Source organism: Rhinatrema bivittatum, chromosome 3, assembly GCF_901001135.1.
Source record: "Rhinatrema bivittatum chromosome 3, aRhiBiv1.1, whole genome shotgun sequence".
NCBI classification, from domain to species: Eukaryota; Metazoa; Chordata; class Amphibia; order Gymnophiona; family Rhinatrematidae; genus Rhinatrema; species Rhinatrema bivittatum.
Window position 1 is genome coordinate 15,198,250 of NC_042617.1, and position 17,031 is coordinate 15,215,280.

At 48.3% G+C, this 17,031-nt stretch overlaps 1 protein-coding gene across 1 annotated transcript in view; it reads left to right on the forward strand.

Annotated features, from left to right (window-relative positions):
- Positions 1-17,031, forward strand: part of DNAH8 (dynein axonemal heavy chain 8) — a 1,926,251-nt gene that overhangs the window by 1,099,354 nt on the left and 809,866 nt on the right. The window contains 1 exon segment of the mRNA XM_029592920.1: positions 5,426-5,512. Coding sequence (XP_029448780.1) covers positions 5,426-5,512 — 87 coding nt within the window.

Below are 17,031 nucleotides of genomic sequence, written 5' to 3' on the forward strand. Positions count from 1 at the left end.
TGCTTTTAATGGAACCTCTCTGTTAGGATGCCCTAACTCTCCTGTTTCATTAGTATCCTTCAAGGATACATTTCTCCGAACCATGTACTGCTGAGTGACTGTCGGCTTTCCCCCTTGTTCTAGTTTAAAAGCTGCTCTATCTTCTTTTTGAAAGTTAGTGCCAGCAGCTTGGTTCCACTCTGGTTAAGGTGTAGCCCATCCTTTCGGAAAAGTCTCCCCTTTCCCCAAAAGTTTCCCCAGTCGCTACAAAGCTGAATCCCTCTTCCCTGCACCATCGTCTCATCCACGCATTGAAACTCTGGAGCTCTGCCTGCCTCTGGGGACCTGCACATGGAACAGGAAGCATTTCAGAGAATGCCACTCTGGAGGTTCTGGATTTCAGCTTCCTACCTAAAATCCTAAATTTGGCTTCCAGAACTTCTCTCCCACATTTTCCTATGTTGTTGGTGCCCACATGTACCATGACAGCTGGCGCCTCCCCAGCACTGTCTATAATCCTATCTAGGTGACGCGTGAGGTCTGCCACCTTCGCACCAGGCAGGAAAGTTACCAGGCGGTCTTCACGTCCACCAGCCACCCTGCTATCTACATTTCTAATAATTGAATCACCAACTATGATGGCTGGCCTAACCCTTCCCTCCTGGGCAGTAGCCCTGGAAGACTTGTCCTCAATGTGAGAGGACAATACATCACCTGGAAAGCAGGTCCTTGCTACAGGATCACTTCCTGCTACACCAGGGTGATGTTCTCCTATTGGGAGACCTTTCTGATCCAAGGCAGCACTGGGGCTGCCAGAATGGATTTGGAACTTGGCATGAGATAAACACTGGAGTTACTTAGAGGCTAGAAGTCAGAAATTAAAAAAAGGGTGCATGGGATAACCTGCATGGAGTGGCAGTTTCTACCCTTAGCAGAAAGCAAGGGGAAACCTGCATGGTGCGGCAGTTACTACCCTTAGCAGAAGAAATGTGGGTAATCTGCACGAGCTTGCTGGGAAGACTGGACAGACCATTTTGTTCTTTATCTGCCATCATTACTATGTATGTTACTATGCAAGATTCATCCTATTTTTTTTTTTTTTACCAAAAGTAGTTTCTCATTTTCACTTCAATCAGTCCATAGGTCATACCTTAGACCAGAGGTAGGTAACTCTGATCCACCAACAGGACAGGTTTTCAGGATATCTGAAATGAATATGCATGAGATATATTTGCATGCACTGCCTGCCCAATATGCAGACATATCTTACACATATTCGTTGCGGATATCCTGAAAACTAGTCCTGTTAATGGCATTAAAGACTGTAGTTGCCTACTCCTGCCTTATAGAACAGAAGAGCTTTATTCTATTTTTTTCAGAAAATCTCATAACCCAGTAGCACGAGAACTGCCAGTTAAGAAAAAAACACTATCAGCCTGGATATTGGATTGTATGTCTTACTGATCTACTAATTCTGTAAAACAGCTTCAATGCAAAATATAGACTCATCAAGCATGAGCAACTTCGACTTTCTTATCATATCTTCAATCTGCTTCTTTTCAAAAAATGTATAAAGCAGCCACTTAGTTCTTGATCACACTTTCCTTAAACTTTACTGTCTAGAGCAGTGATGGCGAACTCCAGTCCTCAAGTGCTACAAACAGGCCAGATTTTCAGGATATCCACAATGAATATGCACAAGATAGATATGCATACAATGGAAGCAGTGCATGCAAATCTTTCTCATGCATATTCATTAACTTATCCTGAACACCTGGCCTGTTTGTGGCACGAGGACTAGAGTTTGCCATCAGTAGTCTAGAATAGGATTCCCTCATGGATACTAACTTTGGCCAGTCAATACTAAAAAATGTAACTAAATGCTTCAACTATCCCACCAGCCTCTTTTATAACGATTGCCCTTCCCCCTGTTACTAGACAAATAGGGCAAATAGGGCAATCGTTATGGTGCAATCCTATCCCACCAGCCTCTTTTATAACGATTGCCCTTCCCCCTGTTACTAGACAAATAGGGCAAATAGGGCAATCGTTATGGTGCAATCCTCAGTTTGGTGTCCCCACTTTTGTAGTCCTGCTTGTCCACTCAGAATGCAAAGTTGCTTACCTATAACGAGTGTTCTCTGTATATGGTGGGAAAATTCAGTCACACAATCCCCCCACCTACCCTAGAGCTGAAGCTTAGTTTATGAAATGACTGAGGAGATTCGTGCAGCAACTGCACATGCGTAGAAAGTCTGCCAGGTCTTTTTGAACTCTGTGAGAGCATATTCCAAGCCAGTGCCATCCAATGATGTTACCCACTTTTGTTTCTATGGAAACACCTGATCCAGGTAAGTAACTTTGCTGAGGTCCTGCCATTATTTATGGCTGAACTACTTTGCATATAAGTTACCAAAGAACAGTTTTGGTTTCCCTTCCCCTCCTTTACAGTACTAGTCACTTCCAGTGCCTCACTGAAACACAAAACAGTTTTGATAAACTATGCAAACCGAAAGTATTTATTTGTTTAACAACTTTTTTATACTGACATTCGTAGGTACATCATATCGGTTTACAAAGAACTAAGAGAAATACAGCGAAGAGGGCAAAAGGGGAAGGGAGCAAATAACAATAGATATAGATTAACAAATAATAATGCAAAAATAGTACAAAAAAACACTAAGATAAGATAACCGTAAACAAACTAATAATACAATAGGGGTAAGCTAGGGACGCCAATAAGGAGAGAAAATAAATAAATAAGATAAAATAATAAAATGGAGGGGACAGGAAGGGAGCTGGGAGACATGCTGGGAAGGCCTGCTTAAAGAGCCAGCGGAGTTCAGAGGGGAGAGCATTCCAATGGTAGGGACCAGCCACAGAAAAGGCACGCTCCCTGGTGGATGTGAGATAAGCAATTTTGAGGGAGGGGGTATGTAGGGTGGCTTTTAGCAAAGTTCTAGTGGGGCGGTTGTGGTAGGTGAAGCGCAGGGGATCTTCAAGCCAGTTGGAGTTGTGATAGTATAGTGCTTTATGGATAATAGTCAGAGTTTTGTACTCTCCTGCCAAGCCCCACTCAACTGATAATATACTTCATAGGTATCAATGTTAATATCTGGGCATTGGCAATAGAAAAGGAGAGTGCTACTACTCAAAGTACAATTTGAGGGACACTTGTTCATGTGATTTTGGGTGCATTCACGTACTCTCTTTGGGCCCAGAACTGTAAATAAAGGACTAGGTAATGAAAGGGAAGTTGTACTTAGTCAGATTTCACCTCCCCTCTATAATAAGATAGTCTGGACATCTCTAACAGTTACACAGCAAGTACTCTGCAGTCATTGGGGCCGAGGAAAAAAAACAGCGTGGAAAGTGGGTGCAGAAAAGTCAGTGCCATCTTTCTTAACGTGCACATGGCGCCGGCGAGCGGGGAGGTCACCCTCCATCCTTGGGCCCCCGCAAGAAGTTAACACCAACATGAAAAAAAAAGGAAACTAACATCAGGAGGTGAGGGGAAACGGTGAGATATGTGACTGAGATGTGTGACCATGCCCCCCCCCCCGACGTCACTGAGAGCTCCGTCAGCAGTTGAAAAGCGCCTCACCACCAGGCCCCGCGCGACAAAGGGGTTGTGAACCCCTTCGTGCAACCCTTTGTGCTTCATTTAAAATTCTTTCTTTTTTTTTTTTTTTTTTTGTGAATTAACCTTTTTCCAAGTTCTTACCTTATGGCTTGTTAACAATTTTATTATAAATGTTCATTGTATTTGACTATGGAAATATATTTCCTGCATTTTCTGTTTTAATGTAAACCGGTATGATTTGCATTTGATGTAAGAATGTCGGTATATTAAAGATAAAAATAAATAAATAAATAAATGGCGCCCGCAAGGGAGGCACCATGCTATGTTATAATTATTTATTTAATTAGTTATTTGTGCGCTTTTATATACCGAAGTTTAGCTAGAGGCCTTCACTCCGGTTTACAGGTATAACAACGTATTAGAAGAGGAGTAACGACGGGTATAACAATAACAATAAACTGGTGCAACAATATATATGGGCATGTTATCACTATGTAATCGAATTGGTTATAGCCAACTTAATCAACAGCAACATCGTAACATAGTGAATAGCTATCAGTAATTAGTCAACATCTTAAAAATTTACACAGAGGGTTTATCGGGAGGTCGTGATAGCAAGGAAGAGCTAGGGTCGCTTGCGCAATCCTAGTGCCTCCTTGCCAACACGACCCCGCGGTTACCGGTGGTCTGCCAGTTATGAACACCGATACCAATAAACTCGGCATCGTTTTTCATAATGCAGCCGGCCAGTTATGAAAACCGACGCCGAGCATATCGGCGTCAGTCTTCTTTATGCGGCTGGCTGAGGTTTTTGGTTTTTTTTTTAACTTTTAAAAGAAGTACAGAAAAGCAGTATTTTCTGCTTTTCTGTACTTCTTTTCAAGGTGCTCAATTATTAATGCCTGCTCCAGGCAGGCATTAATAGCTGAGCGATAAATGTGTGTCTGAGACGCACATTTATTTTTTTGCATTTGGAGTGTATGAGTAATAGCCTCTTTCACATGCATTTGCTTGTGATGAGCGCTATCCCATTCACTCCGCATCAGACGCGCATTAAATAGGCGCTAATCCCTTTATTGCATTAGGGGGTGGATTAGTGCCTATTTGACCCGACTGCTGAGTGCACGGTATTGCATCAGCCCCATTCTGCTGTGCATCTAACTCCTATTTCCTGTAGTATTCCTGATTTATGTAGGGAGGCATAAGGGATCCTCCTCAAGATTGGGATTAAGGTTAGCTGGAACCAATAGCTGACTGCAATATTATGGAAGCTGCAACAGGCAAGCACTTTCTCAGCCACTATGGAGAAGGGTGTACTGTAGGAAACCACCAGATTTGTCCAATTTTATAACCTTCAAAAATATGCTTGAAGCAAGAATGAGTGGACATTTGTACATCATTGTACTTTCTCTCTGCATGCTGTTTTAATATTATTGCCACTGCTTTAACACTTGGGATATACTTGTTAATGGACTTTGTTCATACACATATCTAACATGGCCTCATATTAAGTTTTAAGAGGAAAATAAAATTATTATCAGTTTATTTTATAACCCAGAGCTCCTATCAAAGTTATTCAAGTTTCAAAAATCCCGAGTTTCTAATATACATAAGAAAAAAAATCTTACTTTGTTTTATGTATTATTCATGTGGCAATATTTTGTTCAACTGTGGGATTTTTTTTTACATAGCTTGCGCTAACAATTTCTTGTGAAGCTTTTGTAAGAATTTTGACCAATCTTGAAATTTGCACTTAAGGTTAAAAACTCAGTACTTGTTCTTTGAATAGCTGTATAAGTTATTATAAACTTAGCATGCTATACCCTCTGTAACCAGAAATGACAAATATATGCTTATATGTAGAATCCTGGTTATGCTGGCCGTCAGGAACTACCAGAAAATCTGAAAATTCAGTTCAGAACTGTGGCTATGATGGTTCCAGATAGACAGGTAAATTGTATTTCAATGAATGGAAGACGAAGAAAAGAATATTTTAGGTCATATTTATATTTGTTTAGATTTTCAAATGCAAGAAGCCAGGTGTGATATGTGTCTTCGATCCCCCACACAAAAAAGTACATTTTCAAATGCCGGTGAGCAGAAATCCCGGGAGATACATGCGTGGCCGCGCCGAGCGCATTTTCAAAACAGCCCGGCCACATGCATATATGAAAGAGCCAGGGTTTTGAAAAGGGACAGGCCAGGGACAGGGTCTGGGTTGGGCGGGGTCAGCTGGGACAGCACCAACATGCACATGTTATAAAATTGACGTGTCTTTGAAATTTTACTCCAAAGTAGGTAACTTTTCATGACACTTCTGCTCATAAATCCTAGTTTTATACAAGTAAGTAAATCTTTGAAAATAGCTCAAGCAGGTAAGTGCATAAAAGGGAGGAATACAATTTTAATTATTTAATAGTATTTCTTAATCGCTTTCCTGATTAAAACCCAAAGTGATGTACATATTCTAAAACAATAAAAACAGTAAAGCAATATACAGAATCAAAATGAACTTAGCTAGATCTCATAGCTTTCTTCATTTTAGCAGATTAATAGATAATACCTTTAAAAAGCTTTTGGCATTAACCATGTCTTCATTTTTTTCCTAAACTGCTTCAAATCTTTTTCCTCCCTCAAGTCCACAAACTTGGGACAACCTCAGGAAAGGAACGGTTCAGTAATCTTAAGTGGTGGAATTGCAATAAAGATTTCTCACAGGACAAGCAGGATGGTAGTCCTCACAAATGGGTGACATCACAGGATGGAGCCCTGTATGGAAAACTTTTCTGTCAAAGTTTCCACAAAGCTTTGACTGACACTGGCACACTGAGTGCACTGCGCATGCTCAGCCTGCAATTATCCCTGTGAGCCACAGGTGTCTCCCTCAGTCTTCTTTTTTCCGCTCTGTGAGGAAATTTTTCTCATGGAAACACTTTACTTTTTACTTCAATAGACACTTTTCCCTGCACGGGTCTCCCTCCGCGTACGTTTTTACGACGCTCGGTGAGTACTTTGACTTATTTTTTCAGTCGGTTCCTGTCACCTTCTGGCCTGCTAACCGACTGAGACCTTCCCTCTCCCTATTTTTTCAGTTAGCTACACATAGCCTGCGAGTGTCTCTCTGTGACACTCTGCTTGGTTATTAGCACTTGTGGGACAGGGACTTCAACGGTTTCCGTTACCGCCAGGGCCCCTTTAGTTTCGGGTCCTTTGTTCCCCAGTACCCTCGCGCAGTCGATGCCCCATTGCTACCGTAGGTACCCCCCCTCAGACCACTCTGGATTTTTAGGTGCCATCAGTACCCCTCCCCCACGGTACTCTGATGCCATCCTCCCTACATCATTTTTATCAGTGCTGCCAGCTTTTTTACCTTTGCGCTGTTTTCTTTCCTTGGGCTCCTTCGGTGCCGCCTTACCCGGGTGAATGCCCTCGACGTACACCTTGTCTCGTCGCTGCCATCCATACTCAGGTCGATGCCACCGTTGCCCGGGACACTTCCATCGATGTCGGGGTCACTTTCCTCGATGCCATCCCTTAAATTATGGATGCCATCGATGTCCAGAGCCTTTCCATCGAGGTCCAGAGCCTTCCCATCAATGGGCATCGATGGGCATCGATGCCAGGGCCCATCCCATCGATGGACATCGATGCCAGATGGTTTCCATCGATGGACATTGGACATTGATGCCCAGGTGTTCTCCATCGATGGACATCGATATCAGATCGATTCCATCGATGGCCATCGATGTCAGATCGATCCCATTGGTGGAGGTCGATCCCCAGGTCGATTCCATCGATGGGCATCCATGCCTATACCTTTTCCATGGATGCCATCGATGCCAATGCCAATTTCATGGCTGGCATCGATGCCAATTTCATGGCTGGCATCGATGCCAATATGGATCCATCGATGTCGGTGTCTCTTCCATCCTTGGGGTCCATGCCAACATCGATTCCATCAGTGCCCAGGTCGGTGCCATCGACACCCCTGTCCGTGGTGCCGATTCCATGCACACATTGCTACCTGAGTTGGTGCAATCGATACCGTCAAGGTCCGTGGTCATACTGTCGATGCCTGTGGCTATGCCACTGAGGACGTCGGCGCTCGCCCCCATACATCGATGCCCTTGACACCCACGTCGTTCCCATCGGTATCCTCGACGTTCCTATCGATGCGGTCACTGACTCCGTCGATGCCGGTATCCCTTTTCGATAATGATGATGTTTTTCTCGACTATTCGATGCCACATCGTTCCCATAGATACCTATGCCGATGCTGTCAGTGCTCCATCACTGCCATCATTACTCTGGGTGAGTAATTGACGTTTTTTCATATCCAATTTTGACGATGCCCTCGAGGCTGCTTCCACTGCCATCGATACCGTCAATACTGACATAGCACCACCACGTAATGCCCTCGCCTGCATACAATGCTCCACGATTTGGGTTCTTTTTCAAGCCCCTTATTAGCAGAGCAGGCGTACTGACAATCTGTCATCGATCACCATCCAGGACAGCGAGGGCTTCCATCTCGGTGCTGGGGAAAGACCGGGCCGAGCACCGTGGTACCCATCATCGCTGACACAGTGATTGTCCGCCGCTGATGCCATCCAGCACATCGGTGCCATCCTTCTTGATGCTGGACAATGCTTGGGCAGAGCAACATCACCACTGCCATCAGCACTGGTCCGTACAGTTTTGGCAGCCCTGGGTGATCCAGAAACACTGGATCGAGGTCCGACGGATTCTGCATTGGCGTCATGAAACATCGAGCCGCTGCGACGAGGGAGGGGATCATGAGCTCGTTAATTGGCTCCCCTGTTCCCGGCATGCCCCACCGTCAAGTGGTGTGGGATTCTGGCCCTCTGTTTTCAATAGCAGTCGAAATGCCAATCACACCCAGCCTGTCTCCTCTGTACCTGTGCCACCATACCAGGTTTCAGAGTGAGGCGGACGTTTACGTCCACGGCCTACCCCTCGAGGACTCCGGAGATCAGAGCCAGCAATCTTCACCGGCTCGTCCTGCGGCGATCCACGTCGGATGGTAAGTACCCGCTTCTGTGGCATTCCCTTTGAGATGTATTCTCTAATTCGGACCACATGGTTCAAAATGTTCTGGGTCATGTGCCTTTCAAGAACTGTATTAGTGTCACATATTGCTATGCTAGCTATGTTAGCCACAATACCAAGAGAAACCTTCTTTCATTTCTTTGGGATTGCATCAGGGCTTCCTCCCCTTTCCAGCAATGAGGCTCTGTACTGATTAATGCTTTGTCCTCTGGTTCCTGCTTCAAAACCAAGGTTCAGGTGCGTTCGCTGATCTGCTAAACACGAGCTTCAGCAAATATTGCCTCAAGTACAAGTCCACCTTGAAGCCTGACATCAGGTCTTAGTGTCGCCTTGTACAGCACACAGAAATGCAGGTACGACTTTACCGCTCACACTCCTGTGGGAGCTTACATGATATCCAGATTACTTCAGCCATTCCACTGGGACACCCCCCGGTCTCCCATCTGGCCGGATATCAGAGCGGCCACCCCACCTTGTACCAAAGTCCCGGTACACTCCCTCAAGCGCTACGAAGTGCATAGGGGGGAAGGGAGGGAGGTCGGGGAGTTTTAATTACACTATTCTTTCTTTCAACAGAAAGTAGTTACTCTCCGCACATCCTGGACCTCAGAAGTACCAACTTCCTTCAGAAGTCACAGGTAAAATGGTAACTCTCGTTTCCATGCTTCCAGATTGCAGTAAGTACATTACTCTAATCTTTCTAAGTGCTTTATGGTGAGTCAACAACTCTGCCACTGGCATCAGCTTCGGCAGCCAAAGTTTTTCATTGAATTACTATTGGTGAATGGTGTTTCTCTGCGGACTGCAATATCATTCACTCTTTTCCTTGCATGGACAACTGCACAACCACAGTCAGTCCATGCAAGGAGCTCTAACTTCTTCATGACTCACTATACATTTCCTAACTGGGATTACTGTCACTGCCATAAATCCCTTATACAACACTTCTGGACTCCACAGTCATAAAGACCTTCCTGTCCAGCATACACGCAGACATTCTAATAAATTTTACATGTTCCTGCGTGCATCTTCTATCACCTCAGGCCCTCAATTCTTCATTGTCGGGCCATGGGGTTTTTTCACTATGCACTTTCCTCATAGAAAACTGCTATGGGTTACCTTCAGTGACATTCCAATATTAGTGGGTCTAAGCTGTGCAACCGCTTCGTCCCTCATCCATATTCCAGATCTAGAACCAAAACCTAGTCTGATTCTGCTCATGCTCGCATTTACTTAGGGTTGTAAAGTTTGGCCTAAAAGCTTCCCAACCCTATATGCGTCTATTCACTCCAGGCACAGTTTTCTCATAAACTTCCTGAAGCTTATAGTCATGAGTTATACCCTTATGCCTTCCAATACTGCCTCTGCAACAAACCTTTGTGCATACAGACAGACAGCATAGGGACAATGTGCTTTCTAACACACAAGCACGCATTACCTTAGCTGCCCTGCTGAGAAGCTGCGCAGCTCTATCCTTGGCCCTTGCTCATTTCATGCATCCTCGGGCCATTCATCTAAGAGATTTTCTGAACGCACTGGCAGACCTTCTCCATGTAGGTTTCTATCCTCTCGAATGGTCTTCGACTACATGTGTAAAGAGAAAAATCTTCTAACTGTTATGCTCAGGCTTGTGGACCCTTGGCCGAAAAGAGGGTGGTATACCTTTCGGAGGGTCCGTAGGCTCTCTTGTCGGGCGGCGAGGCAGAACAGGAGGCGGGACCAGCTGACCCTTGGCACTGGAGGCTGAGGCGAATACAGAGGCGATGAAGAGACGAGATGAGGTGCTGTGTTCTTCACCACTGGTGGTCTGCGGTCCCCCCGGGAGGAGCCCGTAGAGACCCGACCGCTGGGACTTAGGTGGACCTATGGAGGTCAAAGCATCGGTGCAAAGGCCAACTGGAGCTTTGCCCTGGAAGCCCGCGGTCCCCCCAGGAGGAGCCCGTAGGGACCCGGGCCGCTGGGACTTAGGTGGGCCCTTGGAGACGGAGTCTTGAGAGAGTCCTAGGTCAAGTGGAAGAGGGTCGTCGCTCACCAGTCCGAAGTCGTGCACCAGAGAATCACCGCTTGCCAATCCAAAGTCAGGAACCAGAGAATCACCGTAAGCCAATCCGAAGTCAGGAACCAGAGAATCACCGTAAGCCAATCCGAAGTCAGGAACCAGGAAGACAAAGCAGAAGCCAAGCTCGAAGAATTCACCGAAGCAAGCAGACTGGACAAAGCTCACAGGAGACGTTGCCAAGTCAAGGAATGAGCAGAGGAAGCCTCCCTATATACTTCCTCTGCTCTGGATCATTGGAAACAGGTGAGTCTAGTTAAAGGGACCAGGTCCCTTTAAATGCAAATGAGTTGACGGCGGCCATCTTGGATCTCATGGCGGCGGCCATCTTTGATCTCCCCGGTGGAGGAGAGACTCCGCTGAGGGAAGCAGGATGGCTTCCCCTGCAGCGGGCAGCACGGGCCCGAGTCGGAGCTCTCCCCCGGGGCTTTCCTGGCGCTGAGAGTCAGGTAGGGAAACGCGGTCGTGGGGCGCCACGGCCACGGAGCACAACAGTACCCCCCTCTTTAGGGCGTCTCCCTGGAGGCCTGGGTTTAGCTGGATGGTCCTTGTGGAACTGCTCCAGCAAATTCCGGTCCAGGATGTTGGCCAGGGGTTCCCAGCTGTTCTCCTCGGGGCCGAACCCCTCCCATGCTAGTAGATACTCCCATTTCCTATGATGTTTTCTCACATCTAACACCTCCCGGACCTGGTAGGTAAGGTCATCTTCAGAGGCTACAGGTTGAGGAGTAGGAGGTGTGCTGGAGGGCCATGACAATACCAGAGGCTTTAGAAGGGAGACGTGGAACGTGTTGTGTATCCTGAGAGACGGAGGGAGACGGAGTTGGTAAGAGACAGAACCCACCTGTCGGATAATGGGAAACGGCCCGATGAATCGCGGGGCCAGTAGCGATGAAGGCAGCTTCAACCAGATGAACTGTGTACTTAGCCAAACCTTTTGGCCTGGCTTAAAAGGTGGATAAGGTCTTCTCCGTTGGTCTGCATACCTCTTTGCCGCCTGACTGGCCTTGATCAGGGTGCGTTGTGTGGATACCCACAGGCGATGTAGCTCTTCCGCAGAGAGCTGGGCCAGCGGAGATGGCACGGTGATGGGCACGGGCAGAGGCGGTCGTGGCTGTTTTCCATACACAATTTGGAACGGAGAGGATCCCGTAGCTGCGGAGAGATGGGAGTTAAGAGCGAATTCAGCCCATGGTAACAAGCTAGCCCAGTCATCTTGCTTTTCATTGACGTAGATTTATTTATTTATTTATTTATTTATTTATTTAGGATTTTTATATACCGACATTCTCGATACAAATATCAAATCAAGTCGGTTTCCATAGAACAAAACTGTCGCGGTTAAGGCGTTACATTAAACAGGCGTTACATAAAACAGGGTTTCTGAACATAAGAACATAAATATTAAATATTAAATAGACAACAATAACTCGTCAAAATAACATGGATAAATGTAGGGATTAGCTAAGAAGGAGGGTAGGCTATATAGGGGTATACAGGTAACAGAACAATGTTGAAGGGTATATACAAAGAGTAATGCATGAGCTAAAGAACTGATGCATCAGTAATGGAGTCTTTCAAAGCAAGTGGGCTGTCCAGATAAGGCGTGGTCGGGCCTTGAGGGGACATGGGCGGTTGAGGAAATAATAGAGGGCTATTTTGTTCTTTGACCGGTGTCGGAGTGTTCCTGCGATTCTGGATAAGCTTGCCGGAAGAGCCACGTTTTTAGGTTTTTCTTGAAAGTTAGATGACATGTCTCTTGGCGTAGATCTGGTGGTAATGAGTTCCAGAGGGTGGGCCCGGCTGTGGAGAGTGCTCGTTTTGTTAGTGAAGTTTTGATCGGAGGAGCATATAAGGAGCCTTTGTAGTTGTATCTGATGGGTCTTTGTGATGTGTGAGGGCGTAGTTGTGAGTTTAGATTTAGGTGGGCGATGCCCATAATATCCTTGTGGATCATTGATAATGACTTGAAGGTGATTCTGGCTTTTATAGGAAGCCATTGAAGGCTGTGAAGAATTGGTGTGATGTGGGCTCTTTTGTTTGTGTTGGTGAGTAACCTCGCCGCAGCGTTCTGCACCATCTGTAGGGGTTTTGTAGATAAGACCGGAAGACCTAGCAGTAGAGAGTTGCAGTAGTCTAACTTAGACAGAATTATAGACTGGACTACTAGACGGAAGTCACTGAAGTGGAGGAGTGGTTTCAGATTTTTTAGCACTTGAAGTTTGAAATAACATTCTTTAGGAACTGCTTCAACGTCTGGTTGGTTCGCTCCGCGAGACCATTGGTCTGAGGATGATAACCCGACGTATAATCCAGGGTGACGTCGAACTTTTGACAGAGAGCCCTCCACAACTTGGCTGTGAATTGAGGGCCTCGATCCGACAGAATACTTTGGGGCAGGCCGTGTAGCCGAAAGATATGCTGGACGAACAGCTGGGCCAGCTGTGGCGCAGATGGCAATCCTGGCAATGGCACAAAATGCGCCATTTTACTAAAACGGTCGACGGCCACCCAGATTACGGTGTTGCCGCTGGATCGCGGCAGGTCCACCATGAAATCGGTTGCCACATGGGTCCAGGGTTCTGAGTGCGCCGGTAAGGGTTGAAGTAAGTCTGGAACTGCCCCGGGGATCCTCTTGTGGCGGGCACACGACTGGCAGGACTCCACGTACGCCCGGGCGTCTTTATTCATCCGCGGCCACCAGTAATACCGTCGCAAAGTCTGTAATGTCCGGGATTGTCCAGGGTGGCCAGAACAATGTGAGTCGTGAGCCCATGCCAAGGCTTGTCTCCGCCAACATGGTGGAACTAGAGTCTTCCCGGTTGGGATGGTTGTGGTGGTCGACAACAGAATACGGGATGGCTCAACTATAAACTGCGGCTCCTCGGCCTCTTCCGTAGACTCAAATACCCGTGACAGGGCGTCAGCCTTAACATTCTTCCCAGCCAGTCTGTACCTGAGGATGAAATTGAAGCGGGTAAAGAACAGGGCCCAACGGGCTTGTCGTGGGTTGAGACGCTGAGCGCGATGCAAGTATTCCAGATTCTTGTGGTCTGTGAAGACTGTGAACTGGTGTTGAGCCCCTTCCAGCCGTGGGCGCCACTCTTCTAAGGCCACCTTGATGGCCAGGAGCTCCTTATCGCCAATGGCATAATTCCCTTCCGCCGGCGAGAACTGGCGGGAGAGAAAGGCACACGGACGTAGCTTATGGCCGGAGGCCTGACTCAGTACGGCCCCCACTCCCTCCGAGGATGCGTCCACCTCGACAAAAAATGGCCGCTGCGGGTCCGGGTGCCTGAGGCAAGGTTGTTGCATGAATGCCTCCTTGAGGCGACAAAAGGCGGTTTCCGCTTCTGGAGGCCAATTTTTTGGGTCTGCGCCCTTTCGGGTCAGGGCCGTCATAGGAGCAACAATGGAGGCGTAGTGGAGAATGAAAGAGCGGTAATAATTGGCGAAGCCCAGAAATCTTTGAAGTGCCTTTAGTCCAGATGGTTGTGGCCATTCCCGAATGGCTTTTAGCTTTTGTGGATCCATACGGAATCCCTGACTGGAGACTATATATCCCAGGAAGGGGAGAGACTCTTGCTGGAACTGGCACTTTTCGAGCTTCGCATATAATTTATTCTCTCTGAGGCGTTGTAACACTTGGACGACGTGTTGGCGGTGGGCCGCTAAGTCCTTGGAGAATATCAAGATGTCGTCTAAGTATACGACCACGCACTGGTACAAGAGGTCGCGGAGGATCTCGTTCATGGTATTCTGAAATATGGCAGGGGCGTTACAGAGCCCGAACGGCATCACCAAATACTCATAGTGGCCGTCTCGGGTGTTGAAGGCCGTCTTCCATTCGTCCCCCTCCTTGATTCGAATGAGGTTGTACGCCCCTCTGAGGTCTAGCTTAGAAAAGATCCTCGCCCCCTGTAATCGGTCAAAGAGTTCAGAGATGAGAGGCAGAGGGTAACGGTCCTTGACCGTTATGGCATTCAAGCCCCGGTAGTCAATACACGGGCGAAGTGTCCCGTCCTTCTTCCCGACGAAGAAGAACCCCGCCCCTGCGGATGACTTCGACTTCCGAATGAAGCCCTTTTCCAGGTTCTCTCTGATGTACTCATTCATGGCCTGTGTCTCAGCAGGCGAGAGGGCGTAGATGCGACCACGAGGAGGCTCAGTACCAGGGAGGAGATTGATGGCGCAATCGAAGGGACGATGGGGTGGAAGTACCTCGGCCTTCTTTTTCGAGAATACATCTGCAAACAAGGCATAAGGGGCCGGCAGACCCGGAAGGCTGGTGGAAGCCACAGGACAGGGGACGGGAACCACAGTTTGGAGGCAGTGGCCGTGGCACTTCGGCCCCCAGCGAGACAACTGCAGAGTTTTCCAGTTGAACTGAGGCTCGTGCTCCTGCAGCCAGGGAAGGCCCAAGATGATTGGGTGTATGGAGTACTCCAGAACATACAAAGGCATGCGCTCCTGGTGGAGGATTCCCACCCTCAGTGGGACCGGAACTGTGGTGTGTGTCACACGTTCTGGGAGAGGTTTCCCTTGAATGGAGGAGATGACCAAAGGCGCTGGAAGGCGAGCTTGTGGTAACTCCAAATGCTCCGCCAGACTCTTCATGATGAAGTTACCCCCGGTGCCGGAGTCCACCAAGGCCAAAGTGTGGAACTCGCCGCCGGCGAAGGTTAACGCAACTGGTAGCGTTAGTGGAGGTACTGGAGAAGCACGGCCCAGGATGAGACCTCCTTTTGGTCCTAGGCCCGGGCGTTTCCCGGCCGAGTTGGGCATACTGCTATCTGATGGCCCGCTGCTTCGCAGTAAAAACAGAGTCCTTCCCTTATCCGCCTGCGGCGTTCCTGTGGGGAGACTCTTCCGCGACCCAACTCCATGGGTTCCTCGGCGGACGTTCCAGGAACTTCAGAAGCATTCTTGGAAGGCGGTGAGGATCTCCTCGTCCCCTTGACTACTGGGAGGTGAAGCCTCATCCAGCGATCTACTCGGTTGGCCAATTCTACCAGGCCGTCGAGGTCTTCCGGATGTTCTTTCGCTGCTAGCTCGTTCTGAAGGCGTGAGGCTAGTCCTTCCAGAAAGATCCCGTGGAGGCAGTCGTCTCTCCAATTCAGCTCTGCGGCCAGGGTACGGAACTCCATTGCGTATTCGGCCACAGTCAGAGTACCTTGGCGCAATCGGAGTAACTCAGAGACCGCAGTGGATTTGCGGACAGGTTCATCAAACAGCTGCTGGAAGGCAGACAGGAACTGGCTCAAGTTTTCAAAGATGGGGTCCTTTCTCTCCCACAGATGCGAGGCCCAGATCAGAGGCCTACCGTCGAGCAGGGACATAATGTAGCTGGTTTTGATCAAGTCATTGGGAAACTGCGCAGGGAGCAAGGAAAAACAAACCTGGCACTGGCTGAGGAAACCTCGACACAGCTTTGCATCTCCGGCGTATCAAGAGGGTGCTGGGAGTTAAGTGGGAGTTCCTTGTCCCAGGTTGCCCCCGGAAACCTGGACAGTGTGCAGCTGAGTAGTACGGCCTCCTTGAGCCCCAGGCGGAGACGGCAGCGTGGGGTTCATGGGCCCTAATGCCTCAAGGCGCTGGGTCAGGCCCTGTACTGCAGAGACCAGGGCATTGAGGGTCTGTTGTTGCTCCTTCAGGCGCTGGGCCATTCCCGGAATGGCCTGGCGGGCAGATGCCTCGGCCGGGTCCATGGACTTGGCAATCTGTTATGCTCAGGCTTGTGGACCCTTGGCTGACAAGAGGGTGGTATACCTTTCGGAGGGTCCGTAGGCTCTCTTGTCGGGTGGCGAGGCAGAACAGGAGGCAGGACCAGCTGACCCTTGGCACTGGAGGCTGAGGCGAATACAGAGGCAATGAAGAGACGAGATGAGGCGCTGTGTTCTTCACCACTGGTGGTCTGCGGTCCCCCCGGGAGGAGCCCATAGGGACCCGACCGCTGGGACTTAGGTGGACCTATGGAGGTCAAAGCAACGATGCAAAGGCCAACTGGAGCTTCGCCCTGGAAGCCCGCGGTCCCTCCAGGAGGAGCCCGTAGGTACCCGGGCCGCTGGGACTTAGGTGGGCCCCTTGGAGACGGAGTCTTGAGGGAGTCCTAGGTCGAGTGCAAGAGGGTCGTCGCTCACCAGTCCGAAGTCGTGCACCAGAGAATCACCGCTTGCCAATCCAAAGTCAGGAACCAGAGAATCACCGTAAGCCAATCCGAAGTCAGGAACCAGAGAATCACCGTAAGCCAATCCGAAGTCAGGAACCAGGAAGACAAAGCAGAAGCCAAGCTCGAAGAACTCACCGAAGCAAGCAGACTGGACAAAGCTCACAGGAGACGTTG